General features: G+C 43.0%; 1 protein-coding gene across 2 annotated transcripts in view; it reads right to left on the reverse strand.

The window, feature by feature from the left end:
* Positions 1-15,894, reverse strand: part of dpyda (dihydropyrimidine dehydrogenase a) — a 113,293-nt gene that overhangs the window by 93,119 nt on the left and 4,280 nt on the right. For both annotated transcript variants that reach the window (XM_081696081.1, XM_027016151.3), the window contains exons 2-3: positions 8,041-8,151; positions 2,271-2,353 (exon numbers count right to left, since the gene is read on the reverse strand). In XM_081696081.1, the coding sequence (XP_081552207.1) occupies positions 2,271-2,353; positions 8,041-8,151 (194 nt within the window). The remainder of the gene's footprint in view (positions 1-2,270; positions 2,354-8,040; positions 8,152-15,894) is intronic.

Consider the following 15,894-nt stretch of genomic DNA (forward strand, 5'->3'; position numbering starts at 1 on the left):
GATACCGGAATGTTCCACACTCTCTAAATGGTCCTGTGTTTGTTAGTGAGACAGACTGCATAATGAAGCCAGATGTCAGAATTTCACTTTTCCCCCCATTCCTAAGGAGGAAGACACCGAGGCCTCGCCTTCTTATGATCACACGCACATAAAGGCGCCCACCAGGTGCTTTGATGTTCCACATTATTAGCATTTAGGAAAGCTGAATCTTTCATCAAATTTGCCTGCTCGACACGGTAGGGGGCCATTTACAGAGGAATTACAATCAGCTGCACGCCAAATGGAGGTGGATAGAGGCCTCACACCCCAGCCTTTCTGCTTCTGTTTGTGAGCGTACGTGAATTTGTCTACTTGCTACGGCTGTCATAATCTTTGCTATAGATTCGGTCAATTAGCACACCCTAGCCTTTTGTAGTTCTGCCAAACACCAGACAGTTCATCATAAAGAGAATTCAATTAATTGCTATTTTGATGCTGTTTGTGCCTCCCCGATGATGTATTTATCTCTGAGCTATTTAAATTTCACTAGGAATTAAGTTCATTTACATGCAGTTCACTGTAATCTTTTTTAATGAAGTTAAGGAGATTAAGGCAGATTTTGCAACAGCCACTGCACACCGGGGCTTCTTTCACATCTCCCCCTGCACTGGCTCATTCCATCTGAGATATGGATCAATGAGATTAAAGGAGACGAGGATTCATATTTTTGACACCCTGGCTATTTTGACAAAGCACAGCTCTGACCGATTCCCCATTGACAGCAAGCTAGGCAGAAACCAAAAGAACATACAGTATTTGGCCAAAACTATGTGGACACCTGACCATTACATATGAGTTTACAGAATGAGTCCAAAAACATGCAAACTGATATGGAGTTATGCCTTGTGGCTATAACAATTTGCTGATGCGACTCTGGGACATTCCATTTCATCCAAAAGGTGTTCGGTGGGGTTGAGGTCATGGGTCTGCGCAGGCCAATGAAGTTCCTCCACACCAAACTTGTCAAACTGTGTCTTTATGGATCTTTTGTGCACAGGGGAACAGTCATGCTGGAACAGGAAAGGGCCCCAGATTGCTCCAATGTCAGAAGCATAACTTTACCCTTCATTAAAACTAAAGTGCTATAGTTGTCCCAGATCATTATCCCTTTTCCACCAAACTTCACTGTTCGCACTATGAACTCTGGTAGGTAGTGCTCTCCTGGCATCCACCAAACCCAGATTTATCTGACTGCCAGATAGTGAAGCATAATTCATGATTCCAGAGAACACGTTTTCCCTGTTCCAGAGTCCAGTGCTGAATACCACTCCAGAGTCCAGTGCTGTATACTGCTCTAAAGTCTAGTGCTGTATACTGCTCCAGACATCGCTTGGCATTATACTTAGTGACCTTAGGCTTGTGTGCAGCGGCTGAGCCATAGAAACCCAATTCATGAAGCTCCTGACGCACAGTTCTGGGGCTGATATTGCTTCAAGAGGCAGTTTGGAACTCCGTAGTGAGTGATGCAACAAAGGTTAGGTGATTTCTACACGCGACGTGCACAGCACTCGGCAGCCCCGCTCTGTGAGTCTGCGTTGTCTACTGCTTCGTAGTTGAGCTACTGCTGTTCCTAAACACTTTCACAATAATAGCACTTACAGTTGACCGGGGCACATCTACAAGTGCAGAACTTTCATGAACTGACATGTGGCAAAGTTGGCATCCTATAAACAGCATCTTGTTTAAAGTCCCTGAGCGCTTTAATCCGACCAAGTCTACTTACAGCGCTTGTCTATTGTCTGTGGCTCTGTGCTTGATTTTATATAGTGATAGTTACATGGTGAACACTCCTATTGTGAGTCAAAGAGCACGAGGCAGGCGTATACTTTTAGCATGGCACCTGCCCGGAGTGCCTCTGCTGCTCTCTCTTCACCCATCCACAAGAGCAAAGTGGGTCCTGTCACCATAGGTTGTCACCATACACAAGGGTAAGCCATAACAGCACAAGAACACATACAAGCAGTCGGAATCAAAGGCCTTTGTTGAAGATGATGCGAGTAGCTGAAACCCAGTGGAAGGCCAGCTATGTCGGTAGGGTGCATACCTCAGTTAGCCTCAAAGCCTCAAAGATGCCTCCCCTTGCATATAAATACATCGCGGAGGCCGACCCAACGGTGGCAATAAAACTCGTTTCATCGTCCAATAATGAAGAATGACTCCTCCCACCACCACCACTACCCGCCCGCCTCTTAGCCACATCTGTGACTGTTGCCATGACGACCTGGTCTTACCTCATGGCTTCCCAAAGTGCTCCACGCTCACTCAGGGTCGTGTGTTTGATGTCATCAAAATTGTTCTCCAGCTCCACGCAGCTCTGAGAAAGAGAGTGAGAGCAAAAGATAGAGAAAGAGGGAGAAAGAGAGAGAGAGAGAGAGAAAGAAAGAGAGACAGAGGAAGGAATAGGATGGGACAAAAGAGAGGAAGTGGTGCTATTTGTTTGGATGTTTTTGTCCGATGCATTTCCCTGATTAAAGCTATTATACAGGTTTTGAACATAATCCACTTCACTATCATCACTAAGGATTTTTCCCACTCACTCCCTTTGTCCACATGCAAATAAGCTCGTCCTTACTGAGGATGGCCTTCACGTTTCATTAAATGTGACCCTATCAACTTCTGCCATAGTAGAAAATGTCTGAGTTTCAGGGGCTGGCATGTGGTTGTCATGGCAATCAGCCTCTCCAGCTCCTGACCCCCTGAGGTAAGTGCTGGGCCGGACAGAGGCCTGCTGGTATTGACATGCGGGTGATTAGTGAGAGGCAACTTTCACCTCGCAGCACCACAGATAAACACCGATAGAGCACACACACTCTCACTTACACACCCACCCTGATCCCCTTCTCACACTCAAGAGCAAGAGTCATTATCTCTGATAACCCTCACTGACAAACAGTCAACAGCCCCTACTGCACTCTATGGGTCACTAAGCACACAACATGACTACTGAGTATAAAATCAGTGTGCTAGTAAAGTAGAGTGGAGATACTCCATGGTATCTGACAATATGTTTGCACTGATGGGAAGCCAGATGTAGATAATATAATGAATTATGAGTGCCAACTGTGTTAACATGGAATGCCATTTGGTTATCTATGTGAGTGCTCTTATAAAGAGTACGGTATCCTAGCTTACATTCCCTGTCATTTTAAATGCCAGCTATTTGCTTTATGAATGCGCTGGCTACGATGTGTTCAAAAGCTAGATACTGATATATGAAAGCCACGGCACAGCAGAATGACTTTTATTTTGTTGATGCAAATGGTATAAATTTCACTCCAGCAATGTTGCTGACTGTGTTGGCTCTACGGAATTAATTGAGGAGAAAGCTAACTCAGTTTCCCAGAAGACTTACAAAAAAGCAATGGCAGGCTGGGTTTGAATTCCAGCAACAAAAAAAGCCCTCACCAATTCTTACTGCTATCTAATCTGCATGATTACAAACTGCAAGTAAGTAATTTTTAAATTAAATTCCCCCTGCATCCTCTACTGATGTCTTCATCTAATTGAGTGGCATTAACAAATGTTTTGTTTCATGTTGTTCAAACAATAAAAACACAATGATATGGAAATTGATCATTATTGCACTGTCTGAGTTTGTGGGTGACATGGGTAATATTGCATCCGGAAGCAGAGTGGCTATGCTCAGAAAATACGCTGCGTGGGCGAGCAGCGTTCACATGCCCTCTGTCAGCAACCAAAGCTTTCAGTGTTTAAAAAAAATAATAATAATAAATAAATAAATAAAATAACTCAATAACAACATTTATACATATCAGATTCACAGGGCAGAAAATGAAACCTGCAGATCCTTTAACTCTCTCATGTAGGGCAGGAGTCAAACAGTCAAATACAACAAACCGTCTGAAAACGGTGAGTATAAAAAGACATAAAAATGAGTGGGTTTTTATAACGGAAAATAACAAGTGCTCGCAGTTATGCTTGCGACAGAGATATAGCAGATCAAATGGGAGAAAATGTACCTGCGGTTTCAGCTAATGCATATGATTTCAAGCTATTCTGCTCATCCCCATGCCCTGAATATCAACATTGCCCAGAAACCTGGATTGGCTACAACATGAAAACAAACACTTTTTCAAAGATTCACACAGGTTGATTTGCAGCAAGTATGCGAAATAAGAAAATAAACAGTATTATAATGGAAAAATACACCCTGCCTACTTTATGGAATTCAAAAGGGGTCAGGCAGCACTGATCCCTGCCTAAAGTTTTGTTCACTATGTACGATGGAATAAAACACCCCAAAAAATATTCAACGCCAGTTCTATGTAAGAACTTCTTAATATAAGCTCATGATGGAATACACAAGCAGCCTTTATGAGTAAAAGCTACTCAGATTATTATGGGGCTGAGGGTAGCTGAGCAGGCTTTAAAAAGGCCTTTATGTACTCCTTTGTACATTAAGAAGCATGGAAATGTGCTGAGAGGAAAAAAGACTTATTAGGCGTTTCTATTAACATCAAACCTTAACGTTATTCGTGTAATCTCCCTCCCCTGCACCAGGATGTCTTAGGCACGGAAGTGTTGCCGGTGTAATCCTTAGAACTGCTGCTAAATCCTATGAGAGGGGAGTAGAGAAGGCAGAGTGCTGGGATTATGGGTGTCGGGGTGAGGGCTGTCTGTGTGTTCCAGCTGATAAAACCCATCGATCTTTAGCCCCCCAACACCACCCTATCTCATCCTCCACAAAACTCCCCCATCACCCTGCCCACCACCCCCAGTGCTGTGTAGCAGGCTGGCATTCGATCAGGCAAAAGCAATCGAAGGCCAAGTTGATCAGAGGCAGGTAAAGGTGCCAGGTGGCAAGAGGTAAGCGATCAGCCTGCTCGCTCACTGTTTCATTCACTACTTTACCTGCGCTAACACAATGAAACTGACTGTGTGCAGCGCCCCCTGTTGGCCACAAGAATCTGAAGAGCGGTCGCAAGGTAGATGGTGCGTTACGACTTAACAATACATCGCCGTAAAATCATTGTACCAGCTTGACAACTACCCTCACAGTTGTCATAATGAATAAAGTGAGACAAACTTCCTTTGCATGCCTAAATATATTCAAAGGGAAAAAAAATTCATCTTCTCCCCTTTCTAACATTCAAATGGTATAATGAGCAATCTATCTTCTGATCCCTGGGCTATTAGAGGCATGATCCATTTACTGTGATCTGAGAGTGATGGAGTGGAGTGTTTGTTCTTCATTTTATTCCATCTATTTTCCTTCAACAGTGGCGCATAAACCTGGTGATGCCCGTGACACTCTATGAGAGGGGACGAGGGCAAAGTGCCAGGTGGTGAGAGGTAACAGTGGGCAAGCAGGCTGATTACTTACCTCTAATCACTTGGAACCTTTGCATGCCACTGATCAATGTGGCAAAGTACGAAAGGAGACAAAGCTGTGGACGCTCAGGGGAGAAGGTGGCCACTATGCCTGCCACTACACATATGCCCTTTGCTAATAAAGAATGAAGCACCACTGGAGACTGCTAACAGTAACACCTCATGGAAACCCTCTTCCTATCCTGACACAGATTAAGGTTCAGGAGAGTCTTTATATTTTTTGCATGTGAAATTGAAAATCGCATGTGTTAATTGGGTTATCATTCCTAAAAAAAAGGACAAATGCTGGATATTCTAAAGTCTAAAGTACATTCTAAAGAACCTCAAAGAGCCTTAATAGGAATTAAATTCAATACCAGATAAACCATATATTGCCATATTTGCTAGAATCTGCCTGTAATTTAATTATTTAATGAACATAAAGGTGAGATTAAATTTAAGAGTGAGGAGAGGTGTCTGCAAATTTATACTTGTTTGTTGGACCTTGGCTGTGATCTAATTCTCAGCAGGAGAGTATCTGAAAAACTTAACGCCTTCCAGAAAGACATACATGCGCACACACAGTGCACACATACTATAACTCTTTGTCACTCTGGAACTGACACACTCATCCCCTGGCTCATCCCCTGGCCTTTATAGGTGGCTATTCTATGAGGCGCATCTCACTAAACCTCTGGGGGATTTGGCAGGAGAGATTTAGTCGTCCTCACTGAGAATGCCTCTGTTAAAGGCACAGAATTCACCTCCCTCACCTGTCTCTCTCTCTCTCTCTCTCTCTCTCTCTCTCTCTCTCTCTCTCTCTCTCTCTCTCTCTCTCTCTCTGTCTGTTTTTTGTTCAAACAGGAGGAAGAAACATTAGCTGCTACACCTCGCAAACATACCTGCCCTTCACTCACAGTCCAGGGATCAGAATGCAATCTGGAGACTCATTAAATTGGATTAGACCATACAGGCAGATTATTAAAACCAACCCATCAATAAACAACAGCATTATCTTCAAAAACAAGGGCACTTCGAGCATGTCGACTCTCCCCATATCACCACCTGCTGCAAAACTTGTACTTGTTTGTGTTTGGTAGATTATCTTTGGCTCCATCCTGTCCTATTCAAACAGAAAGACAAATATTAGTGGGTCAGCTAATAGCTTCAACTCAAACTGAGCTCTGTAAAGGATAACGCCTGTGGGGAAATGTTTCAAAATGACCTCGCTGACGATGCGCCCCCGAGCCCAAAGGAGAGGAGGGAAAAATCCCAAGCACCTGGGCCCTGACGGACGAAGATAACAGCTGACTATAGCCACCATATTTCTCAAGAACTCATTTGGAATCTATGGACATTCACTGTTCATAGATTCCCTATAAAATAAAGTTTACAGAGCCTTCAGCAGCTGAAAGATTCCAGTGAACAATTATGACGATGCTTCTGGGCCCAACTAAACTTATTTTAAGGATCACTAAAACGGTCATTGCTTTTTCTTTACGAAGAGGATAAATCTGCTCTGGCTCGATCAATACAGGGAAAGTGTGTTATCATCACCAGCTCAACACACTCAGCATTCTGATAAAGCACTTGCTGGGTGTATTGGTGAATCGACAATGGAAAATGCATAGCATGAAAAATTATACTCCATGAGCAATAACCACTGTTTCACTGCATGTTACTGCAGACAAGGGCCCGTTTCTGCATCTTAACTCTGTTCTTTCCTGCCTGTTACAGTGGTCCATATCAATATACAGGCAAGACAAAAGAGGATTACCGTGTTTTGCTGCATAAGAGTACACTAAGAGAGGGTGGGAGCTCCCGAGTGTATCACACCTGCTACTGTAAATTCACTGTTGAGTCTACAGAAAAGCCTACATTATGAATTACATCAGGTCCCTGATCCATCTCCATTGATTAGAATGATGAATTAGGCGGTTTTGCTTAGCAACGGTACAGTCAGTTGGGAGAAAATAATCTCTCTTACAAAATTCCTCCATCTTGTTTTGTGTCTACATCAAACAAGCTGAAGTCTCAGTTGCCTTAAAGGACAGACGAGCATAGTGGCTACCTGCCAAAAAGCAGCCACTTCAGCCGCACTCTGGTCTTGGGAGATATGCCTGAGACTTTGACAGCATGTGCCTGGAATCCTAAGATAATTGTGTTTGGGTGTGTGTGTGCGTACATGTGTAAGCTATGCTTGTTTTTCTTACTGTAGCATTTCTTGTTAATTTGAGCATGTTTAAAGGTTTAAATTTTATAGCTATTGTTCTGCATATGAGGACAATTACAGTATTTTATTGTGTTCTTGTGTATGAATATTGTGTTGCTGCATATGTGTGTGTGCTTGTGTGTGATTGTGTGTGTGTGCGCGATGTGTATGTGTGTATGTGTATGTGTTTAAATTCTGCACAAGTTTAGTGCGGTTGAGATGTGGTGCACAGCTGTGAAACTTACAATAATACCAACCAAATGGTTAAAAAGCAGTCCCATAACCTCACTAGACAGGGCCCAGCTCTAAGAAAACAGGCACTCTAAAATTGGAAGCAGTACAAAGTCCCCATGTTCTGCCGCTCCTGATTGGTCTGTACGTGTGGGAGGTGGAGCACACATCAGTGTGCTTGGCCATGCTCTAGGATTCAAAGCTGGGAGGTAAGACAGGATACTCACATCACAGCCCTTTTCTGAATTTCTTTTCCAGTGTTTCTTCTCAGCTTTCTTGGCTGCAGTAGAGCAGAGAGCAGCATGGCTCTTCACCCTCGGGTTTAGGGTCAGTATACTCTGGAGAGACAGAAACAAAAACGAGAAAGAAAGAAAGTGTGCGAGAGAGAAAATGAATGAATGGGGCCGGTTTCTGACACAATAACAGTTTCATATTTTTGGTATTCATGCCATGTGGATAACACGAACGGTAGCTTCAGCTTAAAACTACTATGTGTGCATGTACACTTCTGCACAAGAACACCATTGTTTCTGTGCCAATATGTAAATCCCAGGACAATCTGAAGCCAAATTCTACACTCGGGGATGTAAACAAAGGAGGAGCTTCCCAGTACAGTGGCCAGAAGAGCTAGAAGGCCAAACAAAATGCTGTCCAAAGAGCCCTTACAAATACGTGGTCCTTGCAAACAATCTACAGCCTGAATTCATTCAGGGCAGAAGTGGAACAACTGACCTTCATGCCTCCCCCCATCCAAAGCATCTCCTCGCAAACACAGTGTCCAGGAGCACCCACTTCACTAATCATATGCACTTCCCAATCCATGCGGAGAGGAAACTTATGCTTTTCCTGTCCATTTGTGGATCAAACCATTCGTTCATACCAAGATGTAATAACTGTTCATGATTCAACAGTGGTTCATTTAAAAAAAAAAAAACCTTCTTAAATACCACTTAATGCTGAGTTCCAGTGATGTTACCAATCCTTGACACGACACAATATGATAAGAGCCACGGAGGAAGTAATGTGTTATTTGGGGGGGTGAGCTGAATGAGTGGGGTTTGTAATCACGCTCTCAGCCCCAGGTGCTCATCAGCTTCTCCACGTGGCCCGGGTGAATGTAAAAGTGTCCTGCCACCGCCACTCTCAAACATCTCTGGCACACTCCCGACAAGACACCCTGCTGACAGTCCTGCAAAGCCCCTTGTCCTAACAGCAAACAGCCAAGCCATGGAACCCCCCATTACAATCAGCCCCTCCTTCCTGCTCAGAGGCCAGAGCTAGCGCTCGTTCCGACAGGCATAAAAAAAAGGAATCTGCAATCACGCCACTCGCAGGGATCGCACATAAAGCACACAGCCCACACAAACACAGCCCACTATACAGAGAGAGAGGCAATCACATGAGAGATCGGCAGAGAAAACAGGAAACGGGAGGGAGAGAGAGAAAGAGAAAGCGAGAGAGTAACCAGATCCAGCAGATCTGTCTACTAAGGGCTTTTGTGTAGGCTTTTGTAAGTGTGACTGCACACCTCCCATACTGAGTGGAATGTGTGTTCAGCGATGCAGTAGTGGGGGTGTACCTCAGGACCGAGAACCAAGGCGACTCCGCTATTCCGTGGCTGCAGATATGTGGCATGGGAATCATCATATCTATGAAGCTTTCCAGCTGAGTTTTCCCATGAATATTCTGCCTAAATACATGCCCCATAAAGCTATACGTTATCTTCTACATTTGTTTTTTCCTTCTTTTCTATTTTCCCCTGTTTCTAGTCTCGCTGCCAGCGGCCCACCTCAATTAGTGTCCTGCAGGCAATGTGACAACACAGAAGCTTTGTCTTTTCATATTTTCACAGTAGGCAGGATGAAAGCCCATTTCAGATGGAGGTATGTGGTGTTAAAAGGGCAGGTAGACATTCTCTAACCTGCCTCTTTCCTGCAGAGTGCCAGCCACCCACATCTCACGCTAAATGAAATGTCCCACTTTATACAATGGCAGACATCATCCTATTAATTCTTTAATTTCACACCTAATAAAATGTAGTTAAAGCACCGCGTGAGCTACATATCGAAACAATAAAAACACACCTTTTTCGGGTTTTATTGTGTGTTAAGGACTGCATCACTCATCCATTTTCATATAACGTGGTGTGGATAAGCCAATATAGTCTTTGGACAGATCCTTCAGCTGAACTAGAGGAGGTAATGGCATGGTTTCTCAGATGAGGACACCAAAAACATTCTCAGGCTTCACTGTCTATAATCAGTCGACAGCAGCAGGAGACTTGGCAATATGAAAATCAAACAGCAAATGCAATATGCAATAGCTCACACATCTGCTGTCATTTTCAGTGAAGCACAGAGCCGTAATGGCTAGTGTTGTTCACTGGTTGCACGAGTCGTGGAATGCATGGAGCTGGCCATTACCAAGACCACATGCATCTGGCTTCATTTCTAACGAAGATTAGAAATAACCCGCCACTGCCGTTCAACAGAGCAAGAGCCACAAAATAGGTTATAACATTATTAATTATATATAAATATCCCATTACCATGCACATGACAGAACCAACTCTTGCTATCAGGCTGATAACAGACATTGTATTTCATGACTAGCTAAAACAAGAATATAAGTCTATTTACAATTAATTCAATTAATCCACATGGAATTAAAGCAATTAAATCATTTCATTTAAAAACTGTATTCCCTGTTGGACAGAAGCTCTTCAACAGCACATATCTGCCATCTACTGTTGCACTGCACTTGCCTGAACAGTGAAGTTACAGGTCTAGTCGGATCTCCTCTGGGCTTTCTCTTCACCTCCAAGTGCAGGCACTAAAGGGCTCTTTAGTCACTCCTTATAAGTCCCTGAAGACTAACTATGGGCTAGAATCCCACCTGGTTTCAGCAGGTGGGAAGACGTGGTGGCTTGTTCACGAATGCAAAAAAGCTCCACGCAAATGTCTTGTTAACCAGACATGCCTAAAACGTAAACAACCTAAAACACTGCCTGTACTTCTATAAGATATTAAGCAAATGCTTCTGTAAGTGCCTCAGCCTGTAGGAGAGGCTTGAGGTGAAGATGAAGGAGCACTGTTGTTTTTCTGGCTCTGCACTAGCCTTGCATCCAGTCCCACATTGACCCTCTCTCCTCAAGTGGAAAATGTACAAGAGAAACACATTCGCGCTGCAGCCAGGGCTATGGGAAACCCTAATGATGTTTGACAGAGCTTAATCTGCCTCTGCTACAGAATGCTTTAAGTCAAGAGAAGAATAACACACTCAAATGTCACACTGTGGCTCATCCTCAATGCTACACCTCCTCCCTCGCTTTGAGCGCTCAATAAAACAGTCAGGTTGCTGTCAAAGCTAAGCACGCCAAGATACTGAGAATATGGCGCAGCACAGAGTGAAGGAACATACATAATGTCAATGCAAGCGTACATATTCGAGCTGTTTAAGACATGGCTTATTTAACAAGCACGTGACCCTCACTGCGATGTAAAAGCATTACACATGGCTGCCAATGAGATCGATACCTAGCATGAGACAGGACATACATCCTGACACTATAATCGACAGAGTGTGCTGCAGGTCCTTGGTGTGATTTCAGCGGGCTTCCACAAGATGCCCACAGGAGACAGGGCTTGCGGTTGGACGTCCACCATTGCCCACTGAGTGCTCCTGTTCCTTTCTGGCTTGGCCTTTCTCACACACAAACATGCAGAAGGCCTTCCCTTTCCCCAGGTGGAATCTCTGCTCTGCTGCAGTTCATAAATGTCAGCGCCATGTACAGTGTGCATCGCCCACGGATTCTTCACTGGTTATGATGGACTCCTCAAGGGTACCTAACCAAACGGAGACTATGTGCACAATCAAACAATATTTAAAACACAAAACAGCCCTGATGTCCCTGTTGTTTGTGTGACCTTTCCGGCCAGAGTAGGCCGCAGTAGTGTGGCCTCGCCTCTCTTTACACAGGGCCCACACGTGTGTGTGTGTGTGTGTGTGTGTGTGTGTGTGTGTGTGTGTTTGTGCTGTATGCTTCCGGAGGGAGCGGCCATGTCTGGCTTCATCACTCTCCGCTGATCAGTGGGCCCGAACAGATGGGAGATCAATAAGCGCCTGGGCCACAGGGCAAAGTATGTGAGGCCTGGTCCCTCCAAGGCAGTCAGACCGAGGGGAGGGGAGGGGTGGAGGGGGAATGCATGATGTACAGGGGGACATGGCACATCAGACTCAGCTGTGAGCAGTAATTAATGAGAGGATGAAACAAACACATGCGTGTGGTGCCAAACTGCATTTGGAGAACTAGGAGGGTTTTCAGTTGCCTATATCCATTAAGCTGACTACCTACATTAAGACTGTAAGGTACACAACTGACTAATTAACCAGTATGTGAATAACTGAAGAGAATGTTCATATCGAATTGGACTAGGTGCAGTATTCCCGTCTTTTTTTGTTTTTTTCCAGCCTTGTTTTGAGGCAGAGATGCGTGCCTGAAACATTCATACGGCTATTAGCAAAGCAGTTGGGCTTGCCCTTTCTCTGTCTAATCAATAGCAGCACCATATTGTGCAATAAATTACCCTGACCTTCCTCATCCCCTCAACCAGACAGGGCTCGTGCCACTTAGTATGCGCGAGGCATCTCTACATTTAGCATGCATGAGGGGCGCGCAGCTAAAACTTAACTCCTTCCAGCATTAATTCCCTGAATAAAAAGGAAATTATTTACGGCTCAGAGGTGGGGAATAGTTAAACATGAGCTGGCAACCTATGCGCTCCTTCTTCTGCAGGGATCAATAATGGAATTTCCACATATTGATCGGCCGTTAGCGAAATAAAGCGCCGGCTTGTGGATCAGCAGTATTAAATATAGGCTCTGAATATCATTCAGTGGCTTTATGATTAGAAATTTGACACAAGACAGTACAGGTAACTATTAGGCAGGCAACAAAATAACATCTGAATATTTATTGCACTGTAATGCCACAAACTATATTGTCAGAGTTCTGTATTGTGTTTTGTACAAAATGAAATGGTCACATACCTTGATGCAGTCTAACTGATGTCTGTGTTTTCTTTAATGCAGTGCTTGTATACGGTAAGTTGTAAAATAAGCACTCTCCTCTCCATTTACACTCATTTACCCATCATGATTTGTGAAGCCTCAATCATTGATGTGTAAACAGAAGCTTCGTAAGATACATACTCTCAAACACAATTGTTCTTTATATATGTTTTGCCCTGTCCATGCTGAGGAATTTTAGACTGGTTGTAGCATGAGATAGCAGAGATAAATAAGAAGTTCAATGCTGAAGTATTGCAATACACAAGCTATAAACCTAAAAAAAAGTTGGGGGGTTTTTTCGCTGTAATTTAAAATGGTTTTACAGTATTCATATGTCAAATGCTTGGTTTTATAGATGTTACAGACAGCTGCAAAATAACCTTTCATAGACTTCCACAGGGCATAACTGTCAGTTCAAGTTATGGTCATTTATGACTATGAGCATAAAATCAGTTTAGCAATTCTCAGGTTATTTTGCAAATTATTAATAAATGTTGCCCCAAGATTTATGAAATTATTCTTTATGTATTACCTTGAAAGCTAGCCCGGTATCCCCAGTTAAAAGTATTCTAAAGTGAAGGGTTGCCTTAGTTACAGCAGCAGTTCCCTGGGTTACAGCATCGACTTCCACAAGTGCACCATTTTATTTTTCCACAAACAAACGTGTCCGACGATGAAATAAAATGTTTCCATGAAGCAATTTTGGATTTATTTGAACTGCAATATACAGATGAAGAGCCGGCACAGATAGACAAGGAGTGCTCAAAGCAAGTTACGGGGAATTAAATGTGCACTAATGTGTAAATGCATTACTGCCCACAGCATCCAATCGAGTGTGGAACAGGAGAGTCATCCCAGGTAAAATATAAGACAGCAAGTGTTCTGCTCTTTTCAGGTCTCAATATAATACAGATATAATCAGCCAACTGTTACATTGCTATATTAGTAGTGTATTTTAGCTTTTAAAAGCATTTTGTAATTTGAAATTATACCCCATGGAACAAGAAAATTCTTACACCATCTGTAACTCTAAAATCATGCATTTGAGAACTAAACCAGATGAAACCTTTTTAAATTACCAGCAGCACTAAAAATATGTTTATTGAGGTTTAAGAATATTGGAATATTTCTGTTTTCAAATGCTAAGTTCCTAATATATTGACAATATAGTAAGGAATATATACTACCTTCCCAATGGTATACCATAAATAATGTTGGGAAAAAGTAAGAATACTTTGTAAATAACAATATTTATGCAGTGGTTAAGAGGGACTGTAGCTTTTATTAACCTCACACACATTCCACCTATTTGGAAGACACAGCCATCATTAATTTACTTGCAATGTTTTCAGACACACTGGTGGTCTCCTCCATCCAGCTACCCAAGATATGTACCATACCTCAGCTCCAAAGCTATTCCCTCTAGTCACAACAGTGGTGGACTATTACTCTCCAGTCCTTCAAAATTCACATAATAAACTGAAGAAGCATATCTTATTCAGTAGTTATAGGATTAAACATATTGCAATATGTATTATCTCCTTGTTGGAGTTTTTATTAACTACTAATTATTAGCTAACTATTATGACAAGAGAAAGATCACCATGGCATCAAAAAATTGGACTGGTATCGATATTGTTATACCGTGTTATGCCATGTCTGCTGCTTTATGAATCTCAATGAAATATGCCCTGAAAGCCCGCAATGTGCAGGCCATGTTTACTCACTGGTTTTGCATGCTATTTGTTTAACCTACGTCAATACTATGCGTATTGTTAGTACATCAATACCCTATTTGAGATGAGCTTCATCATCACAAGTGCCATATTTGTATGAGCACATCGCAGGTAATAAAATCAACATGTCATATGCAAATTCAGCACTTCTGTATAAGTATGCTCTCCTGAAGATATCTCTCATCTGGAAGACAAAGCAGCACAGGAGTGGGACACTTTTAAAACACACCTGGCTTCATATTCCATTTTCCAAATAGATGGGAAACACAGATTAGAGACTCTGCGTTTTTGCCTAGTCCTCACTCAGTGAAGAAAGCTGCTGGTGTGCACAGGAACGTGAGGGCAGGTTCTGTTTCCTTAAAAGCTCCTCAACTGACCTTCTCTGTCAAGGAGCCAAGGGAGCAGGAGCAACATTGCACCTTCTACATAATGTATGTTTTCATGTATAAACCATGTACAGAAGACCGCCTACAGATGTCATATGGGACTGCAGGCAGAGGGAGGCAATGCATTCGAAAGCTTCTGCTTTCTCCTTGAAATCAAGAGCCAGATAGAGTGCTATTAACCAATAACCCAAGCCAGCTCTGCTGCTATCCACCAATCAGAGACCTCATAAAGACTTAGGAGGCACCAAGCGCCAATGAAGCGTGAAAAAAAACAGCATGTTTGGAACACCAGGTCCTTCCTCCTGTTAAGCAATTCAGCTAAGCTATAAAATGGCTAAATGACATCTAACGAATATAAGGTACAATATCGGGTGAATGAGGCTTGAAAAAAGAATTAGCGTCAAAGTTTGCAGTGAAATCTGACTTAGTCAATTAATGGATGAAAATCAATTTATGTTACTGCCAAATTGTCAGTTAGTATTGTACTTTTAGTATGCTCTGAGGTCTCTAAAGGGTTAACAAGACAAACTCTAGCCATCTGTTCTACTTCCTTAGAGCCTCATAGTGTGAGTCAGTCCCACAGTATGTATCAGTTGCACTCTCTTTCCCCACACCAGTGAGCTCACCAGTCAACGAGTCTAACATTCCAGACCAAAACACACTGGGCCCTCCCCTCTGCCTGCCACTCAGGGACCCCAGCCACTCAGGGTAGACCCCCGGGCATGCATGAGTCAAACCAGGCACCCACTAAGCCAGTTTAATTCAGTAATGGCCAACATGTGCCAAAGCCTCATTATTTGGCCTTTGAAATGGTCCCTGGCCATGTTGGGCCTCGAAAAACAATTAGCACAGAAGCAGAAGGTAAATGAACTGTAAAGAAATCAGGGTT

This window comes from Electrophorus electricus, chromosome 14 (assembly GCF_041902795.1).
Source record: "Electrophorus electricus isolate QZ-2024a chromosome 14, ASM4190279v1, whole genome shotgun sequence".
Classification (NCBI taxonomy): Eukaryota; Metazoa; Chordata; class Actinopteri; order Gymnotiformes; family Gymnotidae; genus Electrophorus; species Electrophorus electricus.